Below are 26,892 nucleotides of genomic sequence, written 5' to 3'. Positions count from 1 at the left end.
GCGCGGCAAGTCCTATTTTTGTGCGGGGCTCGCACTCACCCGGCCGCCGGCTCCGGTCTGCGCATGCGCCAGCTGCGCCGCAGCCGGCCCATGAAAGAGCCGGGGCCGCCAGGCGCGGGTGAGTACGTGCTCGTCTCTGCAGGCTCTCGGGTCGGGTCCCGCGGCGAGAATTCCCGCTGCCGGATCCGACCCGCTCGTCTGCAGGCGGCCTTAAATGGTATTTTTTTGCATGCAGATATCCTCACACATTGCTATCAATGTGATAGCAATGTTGCCGATCCGCGGCAGAATGGAGCATGCCGCGTTTTTTCTCCCGCGCGTGAAAAACCGATTCTTTTAAAATGCCATCCGCAGGTGCAAAAAAATCAATTTAATGGACCGCGGATGGCCAATGATTCCCTATGGGCAAAATCTGCTGCGGAATCCGCAATTCCATTTAGCTAGTGGACATGAGGTCTTAAGAGATGCAAATGTTGCCCTAATATTCAGCACAGGAAAAGAGAAATTTCTGTAAACAGTGATAAACATTCAATCATATTAAACCATTGCTTAAACTGCAGATCCTCTCACATTATTTATATGATTGAATGTTCCTGCTGTCTCAGAAATATTGGAAGGACCCATAACACCCTGAGAACTAGAATAAAACACGGATCAAATATATGTAAAATATATGTATCAAGTAGGGATGAGCGAGTATACTCGCTAAGGCACTACTCGCTCGAGTAATGTGCCTTAGCCGAGTATCTCCCTGCTCGTCCCAAAAGATTCGGGGGCCGGCGGGGCTGACAGGTGAGTTGCGGCGGGGAGCAGGTGGGAGAGAGAGAGAGATCTCCCCTCCGTTCCTCCCCGCTCTCCCCCACAGCTCCCCGCTCCGCGGCGGCACCCGAATCTTTCGGGACGAGCAGGGAGATACTCGGCTAAGGCACATTACTCGAGCGAGTAGTGCCTTAGGGTGCGGGCAGACGAGCGCATAAACGGCGCGTTTTTGCGACCAAACGTATATACGTGACCATCTGAGGCAATGGTTTCGAATGTATTCGTTCACATGGGCGATTTTACGGCGCGTAAAAACGGCAATTCGAAAAAAAACGGAACATATGCGACCGAAATACGCGCCAACGCATATTCGATCGCCGAAAAGACCGTTTGCAAAGTAGGAACAAACGAAAATACGCTTTCTAGCTCTGGTCGTGATCGGTGAAAAACGATCGCTCGGGCGATTATACGTTGCGCTCGTGCGAACGTAAATACGCCTACGCTCGTCTGCCCGCACCCTAAGCGAGTATACTCGCTCATCCCTAGTATCAAGGCATTTTCTGCAATTCCATAAAAAGGATGCATCAAAAATGAAAACGACACCTTTAGATAAAATAGAACCGCACGATTTTACCCTTCTGAAAGAAAAAGAGAAGTTTTGGATATTTTGTTTGAAGACACTTATTCCCAGTGGTTTAACCCCTTAAGGACATGGCCTATTTTGGCATTGAGGACCAAGCGATTTTTGGTATTTTTCCATCTCCATTTTTCAAAAGCCATAACTTTTTTGTTTTTCAGTCAACGCGGCCGTATAAGGCCTTGTTTTTTGCGTGGCGAACTGTAGATTTTTTTGGTACCATTTTTGGGTACAGAGACTATATCGTAAAACTTTTATTTTTTTTTAAAAGCGTTAATTATGCAGCATAAATGACACACTACATTTTTTTCTGCGGGCCGGTACGGTTACAACGATACCAAAATTCTTATTTTTTTTTTAGGTTTTTTTCACTTTTCCACAATAAAAACCCTTTTTTTTGGAAATTCTTATTTTTTTCTAAACTCACTGCATTCAAAGTGCTATAACTTTTTTATTTTTCCATGTACGGAGCTCTGTGAGGGTTTATTTTTTGCGAGACGAGCTGTATTTTTTATTGGTACCATTTTGGGGTACATCTGTTTTTTTTTGATCACTTTTATTGCGCTTTATGGGAGGCAAAATGCTAAAAATTAGCATTTTGCCTCAGTTTTTTTAGCATTTATTTTTACGCCTTTTGCTGTGCAGGATAAAAAGCATGTTCGCGTCATTACGGGCGCGCTGATACCAAATATGTGGGGTTTTTAATTTTTTACATTTTTTTATGCTAATATGAGAAAAAGCATAAAAAAAGGTTTTTTTGACTTTTCTTTTTACATTTTTATTTTTTGAACTTTATTTTTCTCTTTTTTTTACAGCACTTGTGTCCCTCTGAGGGACTTTTACTTTTCAGATAGCTGCGATAATGCATGGAAGGGCTTCTTCCCTGCCATGCCTTATCGCTTACTATAGCGATCATAGGCTATGGCCATAGCAACCAGCCGGGCTCTCGCGATAATATTGCGAGAGACGGCCGGAGACACAGAGGGAGCGTGCTCCCTCTGTGAACCCTTTCCCTGCCGCGATCTACTGTTGCAGCGGGACGCCGGCTGTGACTGACAGCTGGCTCCCGCTGCGGGATAGCGTAAGTTTACATCCTGTTGTGGGAAGTACCCTGCTGCCAGGACGTAAATTTACGTCCTGCAGTGGGAATTGGTTAAAACACAGTTTTAGAAAAAAAATTGATGTCCTTTGTCTTCTGGAATTTTAATATTTATATTCTTTTCAAGTTAACTATTATATATATTATTATGCTACAATATTTATCTACATCCAAGCCCATTTCTCTAAGGCCCAATGTCCACGGGCGGGTTTGCTTTGCGAAATCCCCAAGGTACACTCGCAAATCAAGGCCCCTCCCCCCCCATAGGGAAGTATGAGCATCCGCAAAAAAATGTAAGCATGCGGATTTGTTTTGCTGACCTTTTGGTCCAGAAAACAAATTGCAGCATGCTCCATTTTTCTGCGGATCCGTCAGGGACGGAATCTATTGAAATCAATGGAAGCCGTTCAATCTGCGGCAAACCTACTGACACTGCGGATGTGCCACAGTTCCCGTGGGAAGGCAGATTTAGGATCATGCACAGTACAGCAAACCCGGAAGTGGAGGGATCAGCACGGACGCCGCTGCTGGGGAAAACAGGTAAATAGGGCTAACTGGCTGCGGGCAGGGCTGGATTCCCTGATGCCCTCTGGACAGATATATAAAAAATTATTTATGTTTTATATATATATATAGTAAAGAATGTTGTTTTTTTTAGATTTTAAAGCATTATATATTTCATGTTTTCAAATATTCTGTTGATCCTTAGTTTTAAACTGTATGTAAATTTTGCTGATCCGCACAGTCATTCATTTTATTTTTTGGATCCAATACCTGTGACAGCCCTTTTCTTTCTGTTTAATCTTAAGTTTAGTCCTGCTGATGCATTTTTACTGCATTTTTATGCGTTGCACCACGACTCCTGGAAAATGAGGGGGTGCGCGCACGCATTGAGTTGTTCAACGTTCTGCCGCTGTCCGTGCTCTCGCCCACTCCTGTCTCTCCTCTACTGCCCGTGGCTAGTGGAATGCAAGCACAGACACTCATTTGGAGTGCAGCATCAGGAGTGTGCGGTGCGGACCCACCCCTCTTCGAGTGTGGGAGCTTCACACCCCGCAGGACGCTGGGTCTATGAAAATGTTACTGAATATATAACCCCATGTATATATAATATGCTACGTCTATGCTTGAGAAAGGGTGTTATAACCCCAAAACGCGTTGCATAGCATTACAGACCACCCTGTTTGTTTGTCCATGTGCTGCCTATCGCTGCATTCTGGTTTTCTTACCTCTGGCTTCTTCATTGGGGGGAGGGTCTATAGCTTTACCAGTAAGTGTTATTTTCATTTTTTGATGATTTAATAAATCGTGTATACAGGATAGACCTGAGCGCAGGAGTTTTTTCACTTTGTCGGGTGTCAATGTAATATTAGTGCACATGTACAGGGAGATGAGCCAAAGATTATTCGGACACTGGTTTGTTTTGGGATAAAATTATTAAAAAGGTAAACCCAACCTAAAAAGGATCTCTGACCAGTACCAAAGATATCTGTATGCTTTATTAAGCACGGTTTGTGGGATGGAACTCCACCAATTCTATCTCCTGAAATGTCTCAAAGCATTCCTCTTGGAACAGAGGAAGGAGTATAATTTCCTTGCTGGTTTTTCTTTCTTGCCCTTCTGCTGGCAATTCGCCAGTTCCCAAACCCTTCTTTGGTCTTCTAATATAACTACAGCTCTTCCCTGACTACCTAAGGGCTAATGCCCACAGACGGATATCTGCTGCGTTTCCCGCAGTGGAAATCCGCAGCTATTAGGTTCTATTGAGCCTTATAGCTTTCCTGCTGCCAATGCTCACATGCAGAATTCTGCCGCGGATTTCCGCTGTGAGAAAAAAATTGTGTCATGTTCTATTTCACCAGGGATTTCCGCAGCAGGAGGTCTCCATTAATATAGTGTTAATGGAGACCGCGGAAATCTGTGGCGGAATTCTGCGATTACTTGCGCTTTTAAACGTGATACTCCCACAGCGGAAATCTGTGGCAGAATTCCACAACGCTCTTGGGCATGAGCCCTAATGCACATGGACTACCAAGCATTAGCTATGTACAAAGACACTACATGCTGCTCTCTGATTGGTCAGTACTGCTCATATGAGCAGCATTGACCAATCAGAAAGCAGCAAGAAGTGTCTCAACCTACCAAAGAACAGTGTGCATTAGTTAGTGAGCATAGAGCTGCAGCCATCTTGGGAGAAGGAAGAGGGGTCCAAGAACCTGTTGGATTAGTGGCACAACAGCGAGAATGGAGAACCAGGAGATATTACTTCCCAATCCCACCCCGGTCTGAGGACAATTTTGCTCTTGGAACCAGAGGGTTGTTTTAATATATCTATAGTTTGAGTTCCTTCTAAAAGAGAACCTGCACTTTCAGTCTGTAGTGCTTGTACATCCTAGGCTGTTTTCAGATACTCTTTAAGTGAAGCCAGTTTCATACGAGCGTTAATCTCACGCAAGGTTTGTGTGTTGCGTGACTCACAAAGTGTGCGCAAATATGAACTCCGTTCTTTTATATGGACTCTTACACATAAGTGATGCTGCGAGGGGAAAAAAAAAAATCGCAGCATGCTCTATTTTTTTGCATTCCTTGAAACGCATCACCCATTGATTTCAATGGGATCTTAAATACATTGCATGGGTTTCACATGGCGTGCGATGTGCACGTGATTGTAATGCAACATTTCCCACTGAAATCAATGGGAAACACTTCCAGTCCTCTATCGCTCGTGAAACTCACAGAGAGGATCACAATTTTACCGAAGCGAGTCAATTTTGCCTGACGATCGCCTCACATCTGCAGGTAAAGCGCACGTTGCTGACAGCAATTTCGGACCAGGTTTCTTGGCCCGATATCGTGCTCGCCCGTGTGCAGTTAGCTTGAATGTAGTGTAAAAAATACAAATATAGAGGAAAACATTTAGAGATTTAAGATACTATTCCTTCCAGCGCAACACAGCTACTATTTAACTAAAAAGTCCACAAAAAGGTGAAGTTTGGCTTACAAACTTTAACTGGTTCTCACCAAGTTCTTGTAGTGGTTTCTCCATATCTTCTTCTGTGAAAACCCGTCGAGGGAAAGAAGTCAAAAGATTGAAAGGCCCTTCTGGACCACCAGGCCAATTTAGTTCCACATATAAGCGGACTGCAGCCAACTGTTCACGAGCGCGAAATGTTTGAGATAGGGCTGTGCCATCAAGCAGGCGCACCTGAGGGAGTACAAGACCGTTACTGACATAAATATGTTCTGCCTTCACCGCTAATAAATCAGGTTAGCTTACATGCCATTTTTTTATTCAATTTGGTAAATCCTCAAGTAATTCAAATATCTAAACACGCCTATATTTCCCCCAATTACCTGAATACGACACTGATCATATTCCTTCTTGGTGGGCGGCTCCTGTACAGGAGAAGATGGGGAGGGTGTGGCAGCTGGAAGAGGTGATTCTGCAGAAGGGGAAATTGGATCAGATGTGGCCCCTCCATACTAAAACAAAAATGACAAGTCAAGGCTAAATATATTACAGCATATTCAGACAGCTGGCAGATCTCTAGTAACCTGACCATCCTTCTACCTAAAGAGTAACAACACTTTTCAGAAACTTTAGACATGTCAAATGTTGTGATCAGTGGGGTCCCGCTGCTGAGGCCCCGCTGATCGGTAGAATGAGGGGCTGCAGCACTCACCCGAGTGTGCAAGGAAGGTTTCAGGAAAAGGATTATTTACTAGTAAAAACAATAAGCCACCATAAGACAATGAAAGGTCAGATAGGACTAATGCCTGCAGTGTATCGGTATCCCATTACAATATTTAAACTGCTGTGGTGGAGATTTGGCGTTGTGCCATGAAGATTATTATGATGAAGGCTATGGACAGCTTTAGGAGGCGTATTATTTTCCACTTAAATGCATACATTTTGATGATAATTATATTTTGCAATAGCGATTGATTATAACATTTTGCACCATGTGTCTTTTGCAGTTTCTTACAAATCACTGTGTATAGAAACTGCAGTCTAAGTATCAATAGGAGACTTGGCTGAAATGCTGGACTGACAGCTTAGGCTGGGTTCCCACAGAACGGAAATCTCGCAAAGATTTCCACGGGATAAGCGCAGCATTTTTCTGCCGGCATTCCGCTGCGGATTAGCCGCCCCGTGTGGACAAGATTTTTGCAAAATCTCACCACATGGCTAGCTAACCCCGGAATTAGGAACCGCGGGCAGATTTGCTGCGCAGAAATTCTGCACGGAATTTCCGTGCGGCAAATCCGTCCGTGTAAACCCTGTCTTAAGGCACATTTAGACACGCTTATCGCTCAAAGAGGTGTTTTGAGCAGTAATCTTTGTGTCCATTTACAGCACAAGGTGATCACTCAAATGTTGAGCGATCACCTTGCAGTCCGAGCGGTGGATGTAGAAGACAAGCGGGGCCATTTGTCTTCTGCATCCAGCTGTTCCCCGCTCCGAGCGCCCGGCTGTTATACAGCTGAGCACTCTGAGCAGGGGATGCAGAAGACAAACGTGGCCGTTTGTCTTCTGCATCCAGCTGTTCTCTGCTCGGGCACCTGGCTGTTCTGCATCCTCCGCTTGGAGCGCTCGGCTGAATAAGACAAAAGGGATGGCCCGCTTGTATTCTGCATCCAACTGTTCTCTGTTTGGAGTGCCTGGCTGTTTTACAGCCGAGCGCTCTGAGCGGGGTATGAAGAACGCATCAGGACCACTGTGTTTTTCATACCAGCCTGTGTTCAGGGAGGGGGATACAGCTGAAACAATAGTATCAGCTGTATCCTGCTGTGAACTCCTTATAAGGCTCATCATTGTCTTTCAGCACGCTGAAAGACAACGATGAGCGACGGCTTGACGAAAACTCCACGATGTCAGTGCAGTTAGACACAACGATTATCGCTCAAAAGATGGCTTTTGAGAGAATTTTGAGCGATAATTGTTGTGTCTAAATGGGCCTTTAGTCTCCCTCAGCTCTCTCCTCTCCTGCAACATCTTATCAGTTAATTTATGACCACAATAGAGTATATCTTTGTTGCAATCATACATTTGCTGATAAAAAAGTGCAGTAGAGAAGAGATAAAGGTTGAAAACCAAGCCATCAGTTCAGCCTCACAGTAGAATCTGCTATTGAGGGATAAGGCTCATTTAAAGCAACAATTATCGCTCAAAATTCGCTCAAATGAACTCGTGTGTGATAATCCTTACACCTAAATGCGAGTCATAGTGCACTTTTCGTTCGCTTTTCATTTGTCACCCAGTTGCAGCCTGCATGATCATCACAGTTTCGCTCACTTCTCATTACGTTTAAACATTCCCCCTGTGTTTCACATAGGAATGTGAAGTAGTGAACGATTCCCAAAGATGATCTGCATGTCTAAACATTCTGCATGAGTGCCAACAACTACAAACGAATTAGCGGTGACGTCACTCACTCAAATGACAATCAGCTCCTGTGAAAGGGGCATTAGAATGCAGTGTCTATGCGCAGTGATATGTAAGAAGCTGCAAATGCCAAATAGTGCAACATTTTTTATTAAACACGGTTACAAAAATGATTGTCAGCCCAAAATACATGCATTTAAGTGAATAAGAAATGCCTCTAAACACTATAAGTATAAACATTTCCGTATTTAAACACTTTCCTGACTCCATCGTCAGGCATGCGTTTGGGAGAAAAATTTAAGATTTGTCTCCGACGCATGCCATGCGACGCGTGAGAGCGGCTTGGGCCCCAATTAATTCAATAATTGGACCAAGCACTGCCTGTGATTGGCTGAGCGCTGTGACCAATCACAGGCAGCACTCAGCTGTCACTCAAGGAATGGCTGAGGGCTGCCTGTGATTGGCTGAGCTCTCAGCCAATCAGGAGACCACGTTTTCAGCCGGAGGGGATTTTAAATCCCCGGTGGCTGAAAGATCTTCAGTGCAGAGTCGAGGAGACACGCTGCAAGACCCGCTGGACCCAACAGACCCTGATAGCAGCGCACAGGTGAGTATATATTTATATACATACATACACACACACACACACACACACACACACATTTACATATATATATATATATATATACATACATACACATATATAATATATATATATGTATTATATATATATATATATATATATATTATATATATATATATATATACACACACACACACACACACACACACGCACACGCACATACACGCACATATATACACTTATTTTATTTTATTTTTTTTACACAAAATAGCCGGGGATGCAGGGGCAGCCAAGCGGCAAGACCCACCAGACCCAGACAGCGGCAGAGAGGTGAGTATATATATACTTTTATTTTTAACATATATACTTTTATTTTGGGGTACCATTTGGAGAGGAGAGTATATATTTTTTTATTTTTTACACCAGATAGGGATTATTTTCAGGGAAGGACTTATATTTCAAGCCCTTACCCTAAAATCACTGCTGGGATTGCCTGCATCCAATTGCAACATATCTCCTAAACTACACTAAATATTTTTTAAAACATTACACTCCCAAGTGCAGAAAAAAATCATAGAATTTAAATTGCTAATAAAAATGTGACGTTTTTTAACCCATAAATAACGAAACAAATGCGTCACTTAAGTAGTTAAACTTTGAAGAAGAGAGATTATATCCCCAGATATCCTAAGACTAATGTTACAATAGAAACAGCAGGTAGCACAATTGTATGTCCACCTCAGTAGATATTTAAGGGTGGTCACACATGCTAAAGCCCAATATACATGCAACTATTATCGCTAGAAATTTGTTCAACTATGTCTTTTTAGCGATAATCGTTGCGTGTAAATGCTACCATTGTTTGCTTTTCGGACACAGAAGTACCCAACAGTTGTCCTGGCGATGATCGCTCCTGTGCTTTGACACAGAAGCAATCATCGCTAAGAGAATGAAGGCGGAGTGAACAGGGGATCGTTCCAGACCACCTGCCTCCCTTCACGATAAACAGGCAATCGTTCATAGATGAACGACAGCCTGTTTACACAGGCAGATCATCGTTTGATTTTTTTGTAATGCTGGCATGATCCAAATAGCAAACTAATTTGTTCTTCGTTCAGATCATGCAGGTATTTACACTGAACAATTATCGTTCAGATTCCCGTGATCTAGTGATAATCATTCAGTGTAAAAAGGGCTGTAGGCCATCACTTTATGATCTGGGAATATCTCCTTAAGGCTTTATTCACACGAGCGTATATTAGCTGCTATTTTCACAGCTGGCCGATATATGCTACCATCTGATGCATTGGTTTCAAATGCATCAGATCAGACAGCCGCGTATTCCCGCAGCGTAAAATAGCGCTTGGCCGGCCAATATAGCACCAGGCGTTTTTACAAGATAATCCTGGAACTATCTTCCTGGCCGTAATATGTCAGTTGCTGCATAGACTCCAATGAGAGCCTATGACAGCGGCCAGAGAAGGGAGGGAATTTGGCAGCGTGACTGCTAAACTCCCTCCCCCCTTTTTACGCCCCTAGCCGGCTGTTTGAAATGAGAGGGGGCGGGAGCTAGATGCTAAGCTCCAGCTTCGTTCCTCCCCTCCCATTGCTGGCTGCCGACAAGGAGCGGAGAGGAGGCAGAGGCATAGTACACTAGATCCTACCCCATCCCGCCTCCTCCCCTTGCTGAGAGCCGGCGAGGGGTAGGGAAGGGGGAGACAGTTTAGCAGAAGTAAACGGTCTCCCCCCACCCGAGGGCACTGTGGGCTCGGGACATCTGAACAGGCGCACAAACGTCGCCAGCGGGTGAACATAAAAGCACTGACGCCATGTGAAAGAGCCCTAATGCATAGACAGCCACAGATATGCAGCTGCATTCCACTGGAAAGAATGAATGTAATGGAAACCTGTTAGCTCATACTCAGGTTTACATATACTATATGTTTATTCTTTATGAAGACGGTCACCATCAACATATCACACTCACCCTTTTTGCTCTCTCTGCTTTGTCTCGTGCTATTTTCTCTCTGACACGTTCTCTGTAAGTAATGACAAAAGGTACACAACACATATGAATACATTGCAGTAAAAGCCTCCGCTAGGCTGGTAGCATGTGATCCAACTACATCCAAACGATCAGCTCCAGTAGAACTCCTTCACTGCAAGGACCACACCCGGCATGCTACAACTATCACAAAGAAGGAAATGTCCAGCACTTCTGAGCCCGCTCCATCCACAGGACCTAAGTTCACATCCTGTTGCGTTAAGTGCCCCCCAGCCAGGACGTAAATTTATGTCCTGTGACACTTGGGGGTTAAATACCTCTCCTTCTGACACCAGCTCACCATCAGGACTGATGTCTGTATCTGCTTATTTGGCATTCATGGCCTAATAATCTTGACATCCTAGGTTTATTCACCAGCCTCTAGCTGCCTTCTCCGATATATACAAGACATTTGTGCCTCAGGTGTATATTGGCAACTCCAGGATGTCAATGGAGATTATTAGATCTCAGCCCTGTATCTTTTTAAAGACATGTTAGGAGGCCTCAGTTTTCCTTAGGAGTTACCCAATTGTGGGTTAACAGGACTGAGGCTTGGCTCCACCTGAAACCAAATACCACATCATTAACTACCGAGAGCGGTTCAGTGACATTTTCACCACATTAAGCTGATGCTCTGTCCACACGGCCAGAAAAACACGTCAAGCAGTCTAAATATCTGTGGATTGTAAGTTTAAAATTGGATCATTGAGAGCTCGGTCATTTTTAACAGAGCATCCCAATATCATACTTTGGAGCATCCAATATATCTACATACTGCTGGAACATCAATCCAATAGTTTTGTAGTATATAGTTTAGTCTGTACCCCTCTGTGGGTCTGGTTTATCAGTCCTCTGTATCCCACTGAAGGCCCTTGCTGGACACCGCTAGGATGCCACGTGGCTGCGAAACATATCATCAGCCTTAGTGTTTATCATCAAGCGTTCTTTACATCTGTGACTCCTTGGTTGTGGATCTTTGGCCGCAATCCTCGACCTCCATTCTGAGGGCTGCGGTCCGACACCACAATGAGGTACTACCGTAGCTAGCCTGGTGGTATTTATGTGGGGGTCTATCCAGTTTACAATGCCCCTTTATTAGGCCCTACCATCCATCAGTGCTTTGTTAGCCCCTTTTTCACATCTTTGGGCTTTGTTCACCTTTGTACTATGGTTTCTTTTTTACCATAGAATCTAGGTGTATATGTGCTTGTCCCTTTAAACCCAGTGGTTTTAGTTATTTATCAATAAAACGGTCTTTTAGGTTCTTTTGTAGGGGGTTTTCTGTGAATTATAATTTTGCGCTTTCTTAAGCCTCTGTGTCTCTGTGAAACATACCCCAAATGGAACAAATTGAGAGACCAGCTAGCAGGACGGTAAGAGGTCTGCAAATCATGTCCTAAGAAGAAAGGTTAAAGAAGGTGGGAATGTTTAGCTTCCATAAAAGAAGGCTGAGAGGCAACTTAATAGCTGTTTACAAATATCTGAAGGGCTGTCACAGTGCAGAGGGATCAGCTTTATTCTCATTTACACAAGGAAAGACTAGAAGTAATAGGATGAAAGTGAAAGGAGACACAGATTAGATATTAGGAAAAACTTTCTGACGGTCAGGGTGATCAATGAGTGGAACAAGTTGCCATCTGGAAGTGTTAAACAAAGGCTGGACAAATATCTGTCTGAGATCATTTAGTAAATCCTGCACTGAGCAGGGGGCTGCACCCGATGACCTGGAGGTCCCTTCCAACACTACCATTCTATGATTCATTCCTGGTATTTTATAATACAAGAATTAAAATAGACAAAAAGTCTAACACATATTTGGTACCACCGTGTCTGTAAAAGTTCAATCTGATTTATTTCACACGGTGAACGTCGCCAGAAGAATTGGTCACCCAGTCTCTAAGAAAACATTTAATAAAAAGTGATCAGAGAGTTGAACAGTATGTACTCCAAAATGGTACCAATAAAAAAAAAACAAAAAAAAACCACAGATATCCCGCAAAAAACAAGCCCTCGCACAAAAGTTATGGTTAGAAGAGAACAACAGAATTTTTATTTTTAATGGGGTTTTTCTTTTGCATTTTTTCCCATTTTACTCCACTGCAGAAATTTTTTAAAAAGTTTTTTAGTACATTGTGTGGTATATTAAATTGTACCAATGTAAACTACAATTCATCCCACAAAAAAACAAGCCCTTAGACAGCTACGCTGATGGATAAATAAAAGAAGCATACATTTTTTGAAGAGAAACCAAAAATGTAAAATAAAAAAAATTAAAAAGTACCTAACGCAACAGGTCATACACTTACGCCCTGTGGATAGCGCGAGATCAGAAGAGATCCTGCGATATCCAGCAGTAGAAGCCGTCTGTCACCGATAGCCAGCCTCCCGCTGCAACAGCGGGGGGTGCATCGGGACAGCGCCCCCTACTGTTAACCACTTACACGTTGTGATCTATGTAGATCGTGGCATGTAAAGAGTTCACACAGGAAGCACGCTCCCTCTGTAACATCATCGGATCCCCGCGATGTAATCACGGCGAGCCGATGGATTGCCTTGGCAACAAGACGCCAGATACAGGCGTCCTGCTTTGCCAATGCCTATGATCGCTATTAGAAGTGATAAAGCATTGCAGGATAGAAGTTCTGCAATGCCCTCATAAGGCCATGTCGATGGAAAAATAAAAAAGTTATGGCTTTTGAAAATGAGATGAAAATCCCCCCAAAATCTTTGTGTCCTTATGCCCAAAATAGGCCATGTCCTTAAGGGGTTAAAGGAAAAAAAAGCCAAGAGATTCATCCAACATAGCGCTCAACTTTGGAAGACCACAGGTATCTAGTTAAATCACTGGACACCCACTGCTTTCAGTAGTAGTCACAAAAAAGGGTAAACACACTGCATTTGGATGTAGTGACCACTCTAATCAGGTGGACTCCCATTTTGGACAAAGGTGAGGGGCCATCTGTGAATATGCTATAACATGGAATTACCCCTTTGAGGGAACTTATTTTGCACCCAGCATTTAGTAGCTGCGCTTTAGGAAGTCAGTTAAAGGCTAGCTTACACACTGCTCGCTTCTGGTGCACCTATTTGTCAGGGAAATGGGGCTTCCTGGTACCTGAAACCCTATCAAGCTGAAAAGGGGTGAAGAGGTGACCATGCATATATAGGTGTGGCTCTCTCTTGACCCAAGTGGAGAGGCCATAGGCATATGCAGGCGCCTGTCCTATATATGATTGTGGTAGGGGGTCATATGGAATCAGAGTCTCAGAGGCCACCACCGCCAACCTTACTCCAGCCCTCTGAAGAGGTGTTGGCAAAACCAAGCAACCTAATATAAAATAACATACCTTAATTCATACATGTCTCTATTTTTACAATTGCTTATTTCACCTTGCCATTCTTTCCTCCTGCTTCTCCTTTCTCCTGTCTTCTGCTGCTTTCTGCATTTCTTGCTCTTGCATTTTCTGTCGGATAGCAGATAACTCTTGTCCTTGCTTCCGCCTCTGTTTTTCCTGCTCAATTCTCTCCCGTTTTTCTCGCTCTTCACGCTCTTGTTGCTTTTGTGCTATCAGCTCCATCATCCTGTAGACAAATAACCAAAGAAAACAAATCATTGACAGCATTAGGTGTCATACATGTTCCCAATATTGTTTTCTTTCTACAGACAACAGTTTTCATTAGGTGCATCTTTGTATCCTGCTAGAATTTAAGGGTATTTTATTACAGAAGGAATTTATAACCAATATGATAATATACTGAATTGTCCATGCAAACGTATATTTCAAATTCCATGCCGTTAGTTGCATCCTGCTCAAATTTAAAATGATGTTTGTCACTAACTTTTTGCCTACAAAGAAATCCTAACTATAGGTTGGGGATATGAAGAGAACTCTAACCATACTTTCAATTCTCCTCTAAGTGCAGCCAAGGTCCGAAATGACCAAATTAAGTGTGAACCATCCGATGGGAGGACCCCTTGCGGAACTGCTCCAGAGTCTTGGCAGCACATGTGATGTTGCCTAAAACGACCCACAATATTTCAGCTTTTTTTCTAGAAAATGTAAGAAAATACCTGCTTGCCTGCCAAAGGCAACCCTTACGTTTTCCATCTCCCCTTGTTGTCATCTACAAGTGCCCATGTCTGCTGAACTTATGGACCTTGGTATTTTCATGGAACCTACCTTCTTGTCTGCCTCTCTTTCTCTTCTTCTGTTAAAAAAGTCCTTCCTTTATAGTAATGGAAACAAGTGTTAAACGGCAGTGAGACACATTAAAAAGATTCTGTCACAAGGTTCATGCTACACGAACCATAGGCAGCATGAACCCGAGACAGGGAGACAACCTGTTGCCTCCGTGGGTGTTTTATTCTAAAACGTTGGCGTTTCACAATAAATACACTATGAAATTTTGGGGCAGGTGGGCTGGCCGGCCTCTTCCCGCCTGCACATGAACACCAATAGCTTCCTTCCCTTTCATTACACATGATTCACTTCTCTGAAGACTGAAAGGGAATTAATCTGAAAGGGGAGAGATTGATCGATTTCCTTTATTTTCTTAATACTTATCTACAGGATAGGTAATAAATTATTGATCATGGTGATAGATTGCTGTGACTCTAGAGATCACAAGAATGGCGCTACCCCCAATACCCCCATGGCTAATATACCAGCAGTGCGCACATGTGATCACCACTTCATTCACTGTTTATGGAGAGAAATGAGCAAAGCACCCAGAAATCTCTGTCAGCCCAACAGAAGTTAATAGAGCAATGGTCATGCATACACACTGCAGCTCCATTCATCTGGGTGTCCCAATAGCCAGACACCTAACAAGTGGATAGGGGATAAATTAGTTTGCTTGGTTAACATCTTTAAAAAGATAAAGAGCACTAATAGGTGTGTTGGAATAAGGAATACTGTATCTAAAGGTCAATTTAACATAATGAAAGAACCAAATAGAGGTCTACCTCTTTTCTCAGAATCATAGGCAGCCTACATCTTGTGGATAAAGGGGGAAGGGACATGTTCTTTGTATAGCGCCAACTTATTCCGCAGCACTTTCAGGTAATTTGTGTATTACTCTCCATCAAGTTGGTTACTCGTTTTACCGATCTCAGAAGAATGAGTTGGCTACTTGAACCATGCGGGGATTGAACACGCAACCTTCAGGTCGTGAGCGAGAACTTAGGACTGCATTCTGCTACCTTTTATACTCTGCATCACACGAGGCCCCATGGATAAAACACACGCTTTTCAAAATAACTAACTACAGATTATCACTTCTGACCTGAACTTGTATCCATTTCTTGTGCATCTGCTTCAATAGTTTGTGGATCCTGCCCACTTGCATTATCATTGGTGTCTGGCACAATTGGCTCATCTATGTCAGGATCGTCTTCATGTTCCATCAGCCTAGAACAACCACAATGAAAGTCCAGCAAGGAGAGGAATATGCCAATATAGCGTACAAAGAGAGGATTCTTCTTACCAGTCCATGGCCGACTCTATTCCTTGATTTCCAGTGGCAGCCACTGCTTTTTCCCTGTTTCAGGAAGAGATGGAACAAAGGTTTGTAAAGCAGAATTATAAAAAGGGAACACGTCACAAGGCCAGGTTTCATTACCGTAAAACTAATAATATTAAACTAAGAGTAACATAGTATGTAAGGTTCAAAAAAAGATAGTTATTAGGTCAATTTTAATAACCTCTCTGGGTATTGTAGTCCGCCCATTCCATTTATTACTTTAGTTGCCTGCGTTTGTACCCTCTCAAGCTCTGATATTCCATGTGTGGTCTGACCAGTCACTTGTAAAGAGGAAGAACAATGTTCTCATCATGTGCCCCTAGACCTCCACTGATGCACCCAATGTGCATTTGCCTTGGCAGCAGCTGCCTGACACTGGTTGCTCCAGTTAAATTTACAGTTAACTAACATCCCCAAGTCCTTTCCCATGTCAGTGTTAGCCAGTGGTTTCCCATTTAGCATGTAATGGTGACATGTATTTCCTATGCTCATGAGCAGAACTTTACATTTATCAGGCCCCCTGCACACGGGCAGAAATTCCGTGCAGGATTTCCCACAGAATTTCCACCCATGGAAGCTGCCATAGGATAGCGTTAGAAAACGCAATCCTAGGCAGACGGCCGCGATTTGTCCGCGTGAAATCATGCACGGAAAACAAATCGCGGCATGCTCTATTTCTGTGCGGAGCACTCCCCTGGCGCCAGCTCCGCTCTGCGCATGCACCGGTTGGCCGGCAAATCAAAGAGAGGAGAGGAGAGTGCCGTGCTGGTCCCTGCAGGGGATCCGTCACAGCCGTCTGCAGGCGGTCTCAGTGTTAAACCTCATTTGACACTTTTCTGGCCAAACCCCCAACTTATCCAGATCCTCTTGCAATTGCATTCTATCCTCTCTTATGATAATTATTTTGCATAATTTTGTATCATCTGCAAATATTGATATTCTACTGTGCAATCCTTATACCAGGTCATTAATAAATAAAATAAAAAGAATATGCACAAATGCACCCGCTAAATTACCCTCTGAGGTACTGATCACAGGGCATATGTTGCCCTTCTGCCTTATAAGCCCTGTAAGCCATTCCGCTAAACTGAATGGGATCAAATAACCAGCGGGTCACTCTTCTTAGCCATAGAAGAGCCCTGACTCTTCCTAGTTTAGGGGGGACAATGGTTTATTGGTACTTCTGCCAGGCATTGTACAAATGCTGAAATGTAAATCTACTGATGGTCATTTTACCAATATCTTTAAATGTAGTACAGGACAGTAAATATCAAGTCACCTGCAGCACAGATGTATGGCACAGATGCCACCTTGTAAACAACCTGCCTATTACCCTGCAATATAGGACTCAATGCATTCCCATGGTACATTAATGGCAAAGAGAAACAGCGGTGGTGGCCGAATGGGAAATACAACCTGGCAAACCAGTAGAAAGACATTAGAAATACCTTACAACATCTAGTAAGATCTCTAGACTTAGGCTCCACTTTGTACAGACACTTTTAGCCATGATGTAGGAAACGGCTTTCAAGGCAATTCCCAGACCCGCACATGACTGCGAGCTGGCACAGAATAGCAGGCATTTGCAGGAATATTCAAAATCATGTCAAAACAGTGAATAGATAATACAAACTGGAGAAATTAAAGTTAATCCATTTAATAGGCCTCTAAAGGGGATGTCTCATATTGTAACGCCATTAAAAGGGGTTCATCCAAGATGGCATTCCTTGTTCATGAGGCCTATGGACCCCCATCTATGTGCCAGTAAGAGCGACTTGCATTGTGGTGGACCTTCTGCCGTCCCGCTATTACAAGAAGGCTGTTCTTATGAATGGCAGTCCTGTAATAATATAAGAAAAAAGCCCTCACACGGCTAAATAGATGGAAAAATAGAAAAAAGTTATTCAACATAGACTTGAAATTGATACTACATGAACTATGGTGTTGATTCACATTGCAGGCAATAGAATGTGGATTTACCACAGAATCAGCTCAGACTCTATGAGAAATTCAGCATCACAAGTCTGCCATGTGAACAAACCTTACGTAGCATACATTGCTGGCATTCTGCTTCCTGCAGGTCAGTGACATAGCGCTCACTGCCTAGCGGGGAATGCCGAATCCTCGGCAGCCTGCTGTAGCGCAACTGCACATGCGCGATGTCTTGCTGCTAGCGTTTCAAACATTAGCGGCGAGATAAGTATTGCACAGTCGCACTAAAACAGGTTGCTGAGGATTCGGCATCCCTGCTAGGCAGTGAACGCTACGTTACTAGTAGTGTACATTGCCCTCCAGGAAGTGAACTGCAGCTAGTGGACGTAACGTCATAGGAAGAAGAGGATCCGGCCGGCTGGAGGTCTGCAGAAGCCAGGAGAAGATCGGTGAGGAGAAGATGCAGTAAGAAGACCAACAGGGGAGGAATAGGTGAGTATTGATTTTTTTTCTAATGACAAAACCCCTTTAATATATTTTTACTCCAAAACCCTTTGTCAGTGTCAGCATCCGGCGGTTTCTATGTGAGATCCATACACCGCTTCTATGCAAGCAGTATGTGAACTGCACTGATTGTGTAGGGAGCTAGAGAATCCATAGACAGAAGAAAGGGCAAAGGTGCAGGATCTGGCAAAAACATTGTCCGATCGCTGAATGCAGAAGAGCAGTTGTGCAGCCTCTGCCTGGAGCGTGGAACGGCTGAGCGGCCGGCTCCTCGCTACACAGGCAGTGCAGTCTGTACTCCACTTGCATAGAAATGGTGTCGGATTTCACATAGAAACAGCCCAATGCTGACAGGTGAGTGACATGGAAAGAAGGGTTTGGGAGTAAAAATACTTTACTAAAATATATTAGTTAGTTTTTTTCCATATTTATATGTACTCTTTAGATGCATTGCGCAAGATAAGAAAAACATGGCTGCTTTCTTCCTAAAATACAATGCCACCCCTGCCCACAGTTTGTTATGGTACTGCAGCTGATATTCATTCACTTCAATAGAGTTGAACTGCAATACCTGAAACGACCTAGGGACAGGTGTGGCACTGTTTTGGAAAAAAAAAAATTCTAATCCTTTACAACCCCTTTAAAACTAGCACTACACGGCGACACAGGTTGTACAGCCCAACATCAGTGTGGCCCTGCGACGCTGCAAAGAAATGGGAGTCAATGCAATTGTGTTGTGGTTAGCAAGTTGCAGAAACTTGCAAGCTGCAAAGCAACCGCATTGACTTCCATTACTTTGCTATATCACAGGGCTTCACTGCGATCTTTGGTGTCAATGTTGCAGTGTGGCGCTAGCCTGAAGGCAACACACTATAAACAATATATAGACAATGAAAAAAAGACATTACGCTCTGCTGGGGGAGAATCCCATCTCTATGAGGCTTTCCAGCGCTGAACACTCAGACATTTCTAGAAAGAAGAGACAGAAGAGGGTTACGGGGATTGTTCTACACGGCGACATTATTGTTCAAAGTATGGCTTTTTTACTTGGTGCTGACATCTGGCTAAAATAAAATATATCCGCATACATATGGAGAAAGGCCGATCTTGCATGTTCATCTCATTAAGTTCATAGCGGTAAGCTGTTAGACACCTCTAGTAGTGTCATATGTCCTGCAGAGAAAATGATTCTTACCTCCAATGTATCTAATGTGTATGGCTTTCTTAAAGGGGTTATACAACTGAAAGCGAACCACCGATTCTGGACAAATCAAGATGTCCACAATGCTTCTCCGACTACCAGATGCTTAAGATATTTCACGCTGCTCTGATTGGTCAGTACTGCTCATGTGAACAGTGCTAATCAATCCCAGCAGTGTGTAGTTTCTTAGACTACCAACGCACAGCATGCATCAGGTAGTCAGGATGTAAATGATGCAGCCAACGTGGTCAGTCTGGGACTGAAGGGTCACTTATAAAAGAAAAAAGTAGCTATTGTTTTTCCCCGATAGTAAGACCTACCCCAATAATAGGGCCTACCCCAGTTTTCAGGGTGGCTTGAAAGATAAGCCCTCTCCCAAAAATATGCCCTAGCTAACCTACATGAAAAAAAAAACATCAATACTCACCTGGTCCACAGCGTCCCGAAGCCTTGCGATGGTCTCCGGCGGCGCTGTGGCAAGCTGCAGTGTCCTCGCGCTGACATATCAGTTTCTTTCTGGTAAACGGGGCTTTGAATACCCCGCTTCCAGCAAAGAGCGTGCTGTGATTGGATCAAGCGCCAGCCAATCACAGCCGGAACTCGATCATTCACAGCCATTTAGTGAATGACATCACTGAACGGCTGTGATTGGCTATTCGAGCGCCGACTGTGATTGGCTGGCGCTTGATCCAATCACAGCGCTCGCTTCGCTAGAAGTGGGGTATTCAAAGCCCAGTTTACCAGAAAGAAACTGAGATGTCAGCGCGGAGGACACTCCAGCTTGCTGCAGTGCCGCCGGAGACCATCGTGAGGCATCTGGACACCGCGGACCAGGTGACTATAAGCTTTACCCCACCCCTCTGAAAATAAGACACTGTGCCCTTTTTTGGGGCAAAAATTAATATAAGACAGTGTCTTATTTTTGGAGAAACACAGTAGAAAACATAGAACCAGTGCTCACCTAGTATCCCCAGGGCCCCCAATGCTGAACCCTAGGGGTCTCCCACCCATCTTTATTTACATGCAGGCAGTAGGGACGTTTCATCGTTGCTTGTATATAGCTGTAGCCAATCAATAGCCACAGGGGTCACATGCCGTTCTTCTGGCATAACGGCTCCCGTTGCTAAGTGGTAATGTCAGCAGCAAGGGGTGCGAACGCTAGAGCGCCAGGGAAGGCGAGAGGGTCTCTTTAATATACATCTGCAGGCCCTTTTACACGGGATGATTATCATTCAAACGAGCAAAAATCATTCAGTGTAAACGTAACGATCGAACAGTGAACAATAAATCATTCGCTTTTCGTTCATTTTATGCTGGCAGAAAAATCATTGTTGGCTCATTCGCTTATCGTTCGACTTAAACAGCGAATGTGAATGACTGAACATTTTCTCGCTTGAATGAGCTAACGATGTATCCACCTGTATAAACATGCGGCCTGAGCGAAATCTGACATTGTGCGCTCGTTCAAACGACAAATTGTCCAGTCTAAACAGACCCTTAGGGCTCATTCACACGACCGTGATTTCGGCACATATTACGCCATTATACACAGCCGCGTGACACACGGTGAATGCAGTCAATAAAAGTGAATAGACTTTCATTGATCCGTTCACACTAGCGTGTAAACACTGCGTGCACATACGTGCGAGAAAAAGATCACAGCATGCTCTATTTCTCGGCGTACCACGCAGCGTGAGCCCTATACTTTTGTATGGGCGCGTATGCAAACGCTGTCCATTCGCAATACATTGGGTATGGGCGGCGAATCATACACAACCCTATTATGAAACAGAATGGGGGAATTAACAAAAAAAAGAAAGCTGCGTAGGTGAGATACCCAGTCGTGTGCAGAGCCCTCGCTGCCAACACAGCCAGCATCACACAGACTGGTAAAACGCTGCGTGCCACCCGCAATGTTTTACGCATACAGTTGTGGGAATGAGTCCTTATGAAACCCCCTCCGCCCTCGTGTGGCTGTGTTATGTAACTACATGCTATGCCTCACACTCGCTCATCATCACCATAGTATCTACAGGGCGGTCACATCCTTATAAAAGCCATCTAAAGGAAATCTGTCTGTTGCCCGTAGCAACCAATCACCGCACAGCTTTCATGTCTTACACTGCTGAGGTAAAATGAAAGCTGCGCTGTGATTGGTTGCTATGGGCAACACAGATTTCCTCTTAGTTTTGATAAGGTTGTGGGTCCGGCTAATTACCGGCGGCCGCCATACAACCATCTCCACTGGAATGTAGGTTACCAGGAAATATTTTATATAGATGTGATAAGAATAAGAGAAAATCCTGCGGCGGCTTCTGGGAGATTCCCTTCCCCTACAGAACGAGGCCGGTGGGCGACACCAGAGACCCCCACGCCGGTTTGTACAGGATTTGGTGTAACTACTTTCAGTGAACCGTTTTCCTGACTATATATATATATATTCTGCAGTCACCCCCGGCTCTCTACTAGTGTTTTCTCCAGATGGCAGCGGTCAGATAGCCCCTCTAAGTCCCACCATATAAGTCATTAGATGTCGGTTGACTAAATGAACATTTAATTTGCGCACCCCTCATTGACTTCTATGGGGGCCTTTGGCGCACAAACACTCAGAAAAATAGAGCATGCATGCACAGAACTATGAATGAACCCACTGGACTCAATGGGTTCTATTCTCTGCGTATTGCGCGGGCCGTGTGATACCGGCCTAACAGGTCCGTCCGCCAACATCTAGCAGGTAAACCCCAACATGTGGCATCCAGACTCATAAGCAGCCGAGGGCTCTAAATGCCAATATCTGACCATGGGAACCTCCCAGGGTCTGACGAGTGTAATGTGCCTCTTCCATCACAGCCACCTTCTAAAGGGTTAACTGACACCCTTGCAGTGCTGCTCTGTTACTAATATGTCATGAGAGCAGCCAGGTAAGCGCAGACAATGCACTTGCAGTCACGTGACCCCGAGCACCGCAGTGTGACAGACCCGCGGCACTACAAGACATGGAATCACATAAACATTATTATATACATAAAGGAAAAGGTAAAGACTAGTGACGTCACGTGATCTCACTCACCGGCGGCTCCTGGAAAGCACGTGACGCTGCACCCAGAGCGGGGCGGGGATGAACGCTTTCCCTGTACGGAAGCCGAAAAGGGACCTTCACGCAATGTTTTGCGTAATACGTAAAGCGGTACGTACGTCTGCGAAGCCTTCAGCCGCTGCTTAGCAACGCGAGTGTTTTAATGCCGCTGTCTGTCAGTGATGCCCGTGTTACTGGCCGGTTAGATGCTATTCTAGTAACTTTTTGTCAGTCTGGTGGACAGTGAATGTAGTAAACAGAGAGGTAAAAGACATCACCCCCTTGGGAACTGGAGGACAGATTTTCTGCCTGAAATGAATTTGTTGCTGTTGAGTAAAAGGGAAAATGGAGACCCTTCATTCTGCTAACCAATGGGATTTCAGCAGTCAGATCTTCACTGATCAGATATCGATGGGTTCTTCTAAGGATCTGTATCAAAATCCCAGAAAATCCTTTTAACCCTTAAGCACCTACGATGCATATATATATAGGTCATAGATCAGATGGGAAGTCCTGGATGCATATATATAGGTCATAGATCAGATGGGAAGTCCCTGATAGATCACGGGGCTCTCTGGCCCTAAACCCCTTAGTGACGGAACCAGATTTTGGAAATCTGACGTGTCACTTCAAGATAGAATAACTCCGTAAAGGTTTTGCATATCCAAGTGATTTTGACATTGTTTTTTCGCCTAATATTGTATTTGATTTAGGGTGCATTCAGACGGCCGTATATCGGCTGGGTTTTCACGCCGGCCGATATACGGCGCCTCTCTCTGCAGGGGGAGGAGGCTGGAAGAGTCTGGAGCAGTGCTCTGAGCTCCCACCCCCTCTATGCCCCTCGCCACTATTTGCAATGGGAGCGGTGGGATGGGGGCAGAGCTATGTCCCGCAACATAGCTGCGCCCCCGTCCCACAAGCTACCATTGCAAATAGTGGCGAGGGGCATAGAGGGGGTGGGAGCTCAGAGCACTGCTCCCAACTCTTCCAGCCTCCTCCCCCTGCAGAGAGAGGCGCCGTATATCGGCCGGCGTGAAAACCCAGCCGATATACGGCCGTCTGAATGCACCCTTAGGTGGTAAAAATAGACCAACAGAATTTGTGTATGTTTATTAAAAGTGCTAAAATTGGGAAAATTTAGAAAAAATTGTTATTTTTTTTCACATTTTCAACTGCAATATCTTAAATATGTGCGAACATACTGTACTTTTGATGAGATATATATTTCCATCTGTTTACTTAATTGTGTAAGCACACTGGAAAAACAGTCTTTTTTTTTTTTTTTTAAAACCATTTAGGAGACGTACAAATTTAACATTAATTATTAACATTTTTAAGGAACATTTTGTTTTCCGGCACCAAGCCAAGACTGCAAAGGCTCATAAATGTCAGAATGATAGATACCCCCACAAAAGACCCCATTTTAAAAACTACACCCCTTAAGGAAGGGCTAGTGCCCATGGATGGATTTCTGCCGCGTAAAACAAGGTGGAAATTTGCGGCGGTATCCCGCAGCTATTAGGTTCAATTGAACCTAATAGCTCAATGTTCACGCTACGGAATTCCACCACGGAGTTCCGCAGCATAAAAGAAACCGCAGCATGCTCTAATTGCCTTGGAAAACGTGCGCATGGCAATCATTGTAGTCACAGCAGGGAGATTTTAAATTTCCCAGGCATTCTCTGGCTTTTGCGCATGCATTCGCCATTTTGCCAACGGGCCCACGTGCAGAAGCCGGGGAAAGTTCCGAGCATAAAGATCCTGTCGGGGGACAAATCTGAGGGCTTTAGGTATGTAGTTTCATCTCCCCTCACGTATATGATCCATGAGGTGAGATGAAACGTTAACTTTTTTAACTTTACATGATCGCCATTAACGTACCGCGGCCAGAGGTGAGTAGTTTCAACTCTCATTACAGATCCGATCCGTGACAGAAGATGAAGCTTTAACTCTATTTAACGTTTTTTAAACTTGCATGTGATCACTGTTATCCCAGCTATCCGATAGCTGGGAGCTGTCACACACACAGTCTCCACTGCTTTTCTTTATAGGGAGGAGTGTTTTTGCGGCCCCGTAGATTAAAGCCCAGACACTCTGGACATGAAAACACACCAGTCACCAAGGCTCTTGCGCTAGTGAGCTGTGCTCTTGTGTGCCATCGAGCCCAATATGGTAATGCAGGCATACCCAGCCGGCTGATATACGCTACCCCTCTCTGTAAGGGGAGAAGGCGGGACTGGTCAGGAGCTAGTGCACTGAGCTCCCGCCCCTTTCCACCCTCTCCGCCCCTTGCCACTGTTTGCAATGGGAGGGGATGGGATGAGGGTAGGACTGACTTCCACCCCCATCCCACCCCTCCCATTGCAAACAGTGAAGAGGGGGCGGGAGCTCAGTGCACTAGCTCCCGTCCCGCCTCCTGCCCTTGCAAAGAGGGGCAGCATATATCGGTTGGGCGTAAAAACCCGACCGATATACGACCGTCTAAATAAGCCTGAAGTCCCTGAGCAAAAACATGTCCTATTTTGTTGTGATTTTTGGCCGAAAATCGCCCATTGAAGTTTATGGTCGCATTAAAAAGAAACGCACCAGTAGAAAATCGTTTGATGCAATTGCAATCTGTTTTTAATGCCTGTAACCATAAAAAAAAATTTAAGGGAACCAGGAAATGCATCACCTGAACATATATGAATTTTTTTTACGTGCATAAAAATCAAATGCAAAACTGAGGAAGATTGCCCTGAAAAATCACAAACACATAAAAATCGCAAGACATTTGTTGGGAATCTTTCTCAGGAAAAACTAATGAGTCCAACAAATTCTTATCCACTCTTGCTGACAACTTTATCTTGCAAAAGGTAGGACAGAAAACAAGGGGATCTGCTATCTTGGACCTAATTCTTACCAACAGGGAGGGAATGATTGAGAAATTTAGGAGGCAGCAATCATGCTATCCTCGAATTGTGGATTACAAAAGGAGGAAGACCTGAGAAGACTCAAACGTCGAACTTGGATTTCAGAAAGGCAGACTTTAATCAACTCAGAAAGAAGGAAGGAAAGATCCAATAGATGGATGTTCTTAAGGACAGAAATGTCCAAGACGGTTGCGAAATAAGATTCACAAGGCACAATCGTTAACAATCCCTAAAAGAAGGAAGAATGGGAAGCATTAAAGAGACCAGGATGGATGAACACAGAACTTAAATACATGCTAAAATGGAAGAACAACAAGTTTATCAAATGGAAAAAGGGGGGAATACCTAAAGAAGAATATATTGCAGTCTGCAGAAACTGTAGAAAGCTGATGAATTGAGGCTTGCAATAGAGGCCAAAAACAAAAAGGGATTTTGTGGGGACGTCAAAAGAAAAGATAAAGATGCTAAAGGATGTTCACAGGATGAAAATGGTGAATTGGTTAAACATTTTGAGAAGGAGGAACTTTTAGAATCCTATTTTGTATCTGTTTTCTCTCAGAAAGTAGATGTAACCTCATCTGATACTCTGTGGTATTGGGGGGATAAAAGAATGCAGGCTTTCTATAAGCACAGAGATGGTGAGGGAACATTTAGCTAACTTACATGAGTTTATGTCTCCAGGTCCATATGAATTACATCCTAGGATACTAAAGGAAGCAGCAGAGGTCATTGCTGAACAGCTTGCCATAATCGTTGAAATTCTGGGGGAACAGGAAAAATCTCAGAAGATTGGAAAAGGGCAAATGTTGTCCCTATCATCAAAAAAAGGAGCAAGATGGATCCATGAAACTACAGGGCTGTGAGCCTGACTTCTATACCCGGAAAGATCTTTGGACAAATTAATAAACAGCAGGTATGCAAGTACTTGGATGAGAATGGAGTAATTAACCAGAGCCAGCAAGAGTTTGTAACAAACACATCATGCCAGACTAATCTAATTTCCTTCTATGACAGAATCCCCCTCTACTCTTCCTTAGCCAGACCTTATATGGAATACTGTGTCCAGTTCTGAATACCCCAATTTAACGCCTTAACGACCAGCCCATAGTGTTTTTACATCCTCCCGAAGTGGGCTTTATTCTCTGAGGACGTAAAAACACGTCTCCTGCAGAGAATAAAGCCCCTCTGGCTGTGGACGTGACAGCTCCATGCTGTCGGTGTCCGCAGGTAGCTGAC

At 44.1% G+C, this 26,892-nt stretch overlaps 1 protein-coding gene across 1 annotated transcript in view; it reads right to left on the bottom strand.

Annotated features, from left to right (window-relative positions):
• The window catches only part of UBXN1 (UBX domain protein 1), a 38,854-nt gene extending 16,042 nt beyond the window's left edge, over positions 1–22,812 (bottom strand). Inside the window, exons 1-9 of the mRNA XM_066582197.1 lie at positions 22,739–22,812; positions 19,376–19,436; positions 15,996–16,049; positions 15,795–15,919; positions 14,690–14,735; positions 13,899–14,090; positions 10,452–10,503; positions 5,850–5,978; positions 5,517–5,700 (exon numbers count right to left, since the gene is read on the bottom strand). Coding sequence (XP_066438294.1) covers positions 5,517–5,700; positions 5,850–5,978; positions 10,452–10,503; positions 13,899–14,090; positions 14,690–14,735; positions 15,795–15,919; positions 15,996–16,049; positions 19,376–19,434 — 841 coding nt within the window. The 5' untranslated portion in view covers positions 19,435–19,436; positions 22,739–22,812. The remainder of the gene's footprint in view (positions 1–5,516; positions 5,701–5,849; positions 5,979–10,451; positions 10,504–13,898; positions 14,091–14,689; positions 14,736–15,794; positions 15,920–15,995; positions 16,050–19,375; positions 19,437–22,738) is intronic.
• Between the last annotated feature and the right edge of the window lie 4,080 nt (positions 22,813–26,892).

This window comes from Eleutherodactylus coqui, chromosome 11 (assembly GCF_035609145.1).
Source record: "Eleutherodactylus coqui strain aEleCoq1 chromosome 11, aEleCoq1.hap1, whole genome shotgun sequence".
Lineage (NCBI taxonomy): Eukaryota > Metazoa > Chordata > Amphibia > Anura > Eleutherodactylidae > Eleutherodactylus > Eleutherodactylus coqui.
This window is presented reverse-complemented; position numbering and strand designations above follow the sequence as displayed.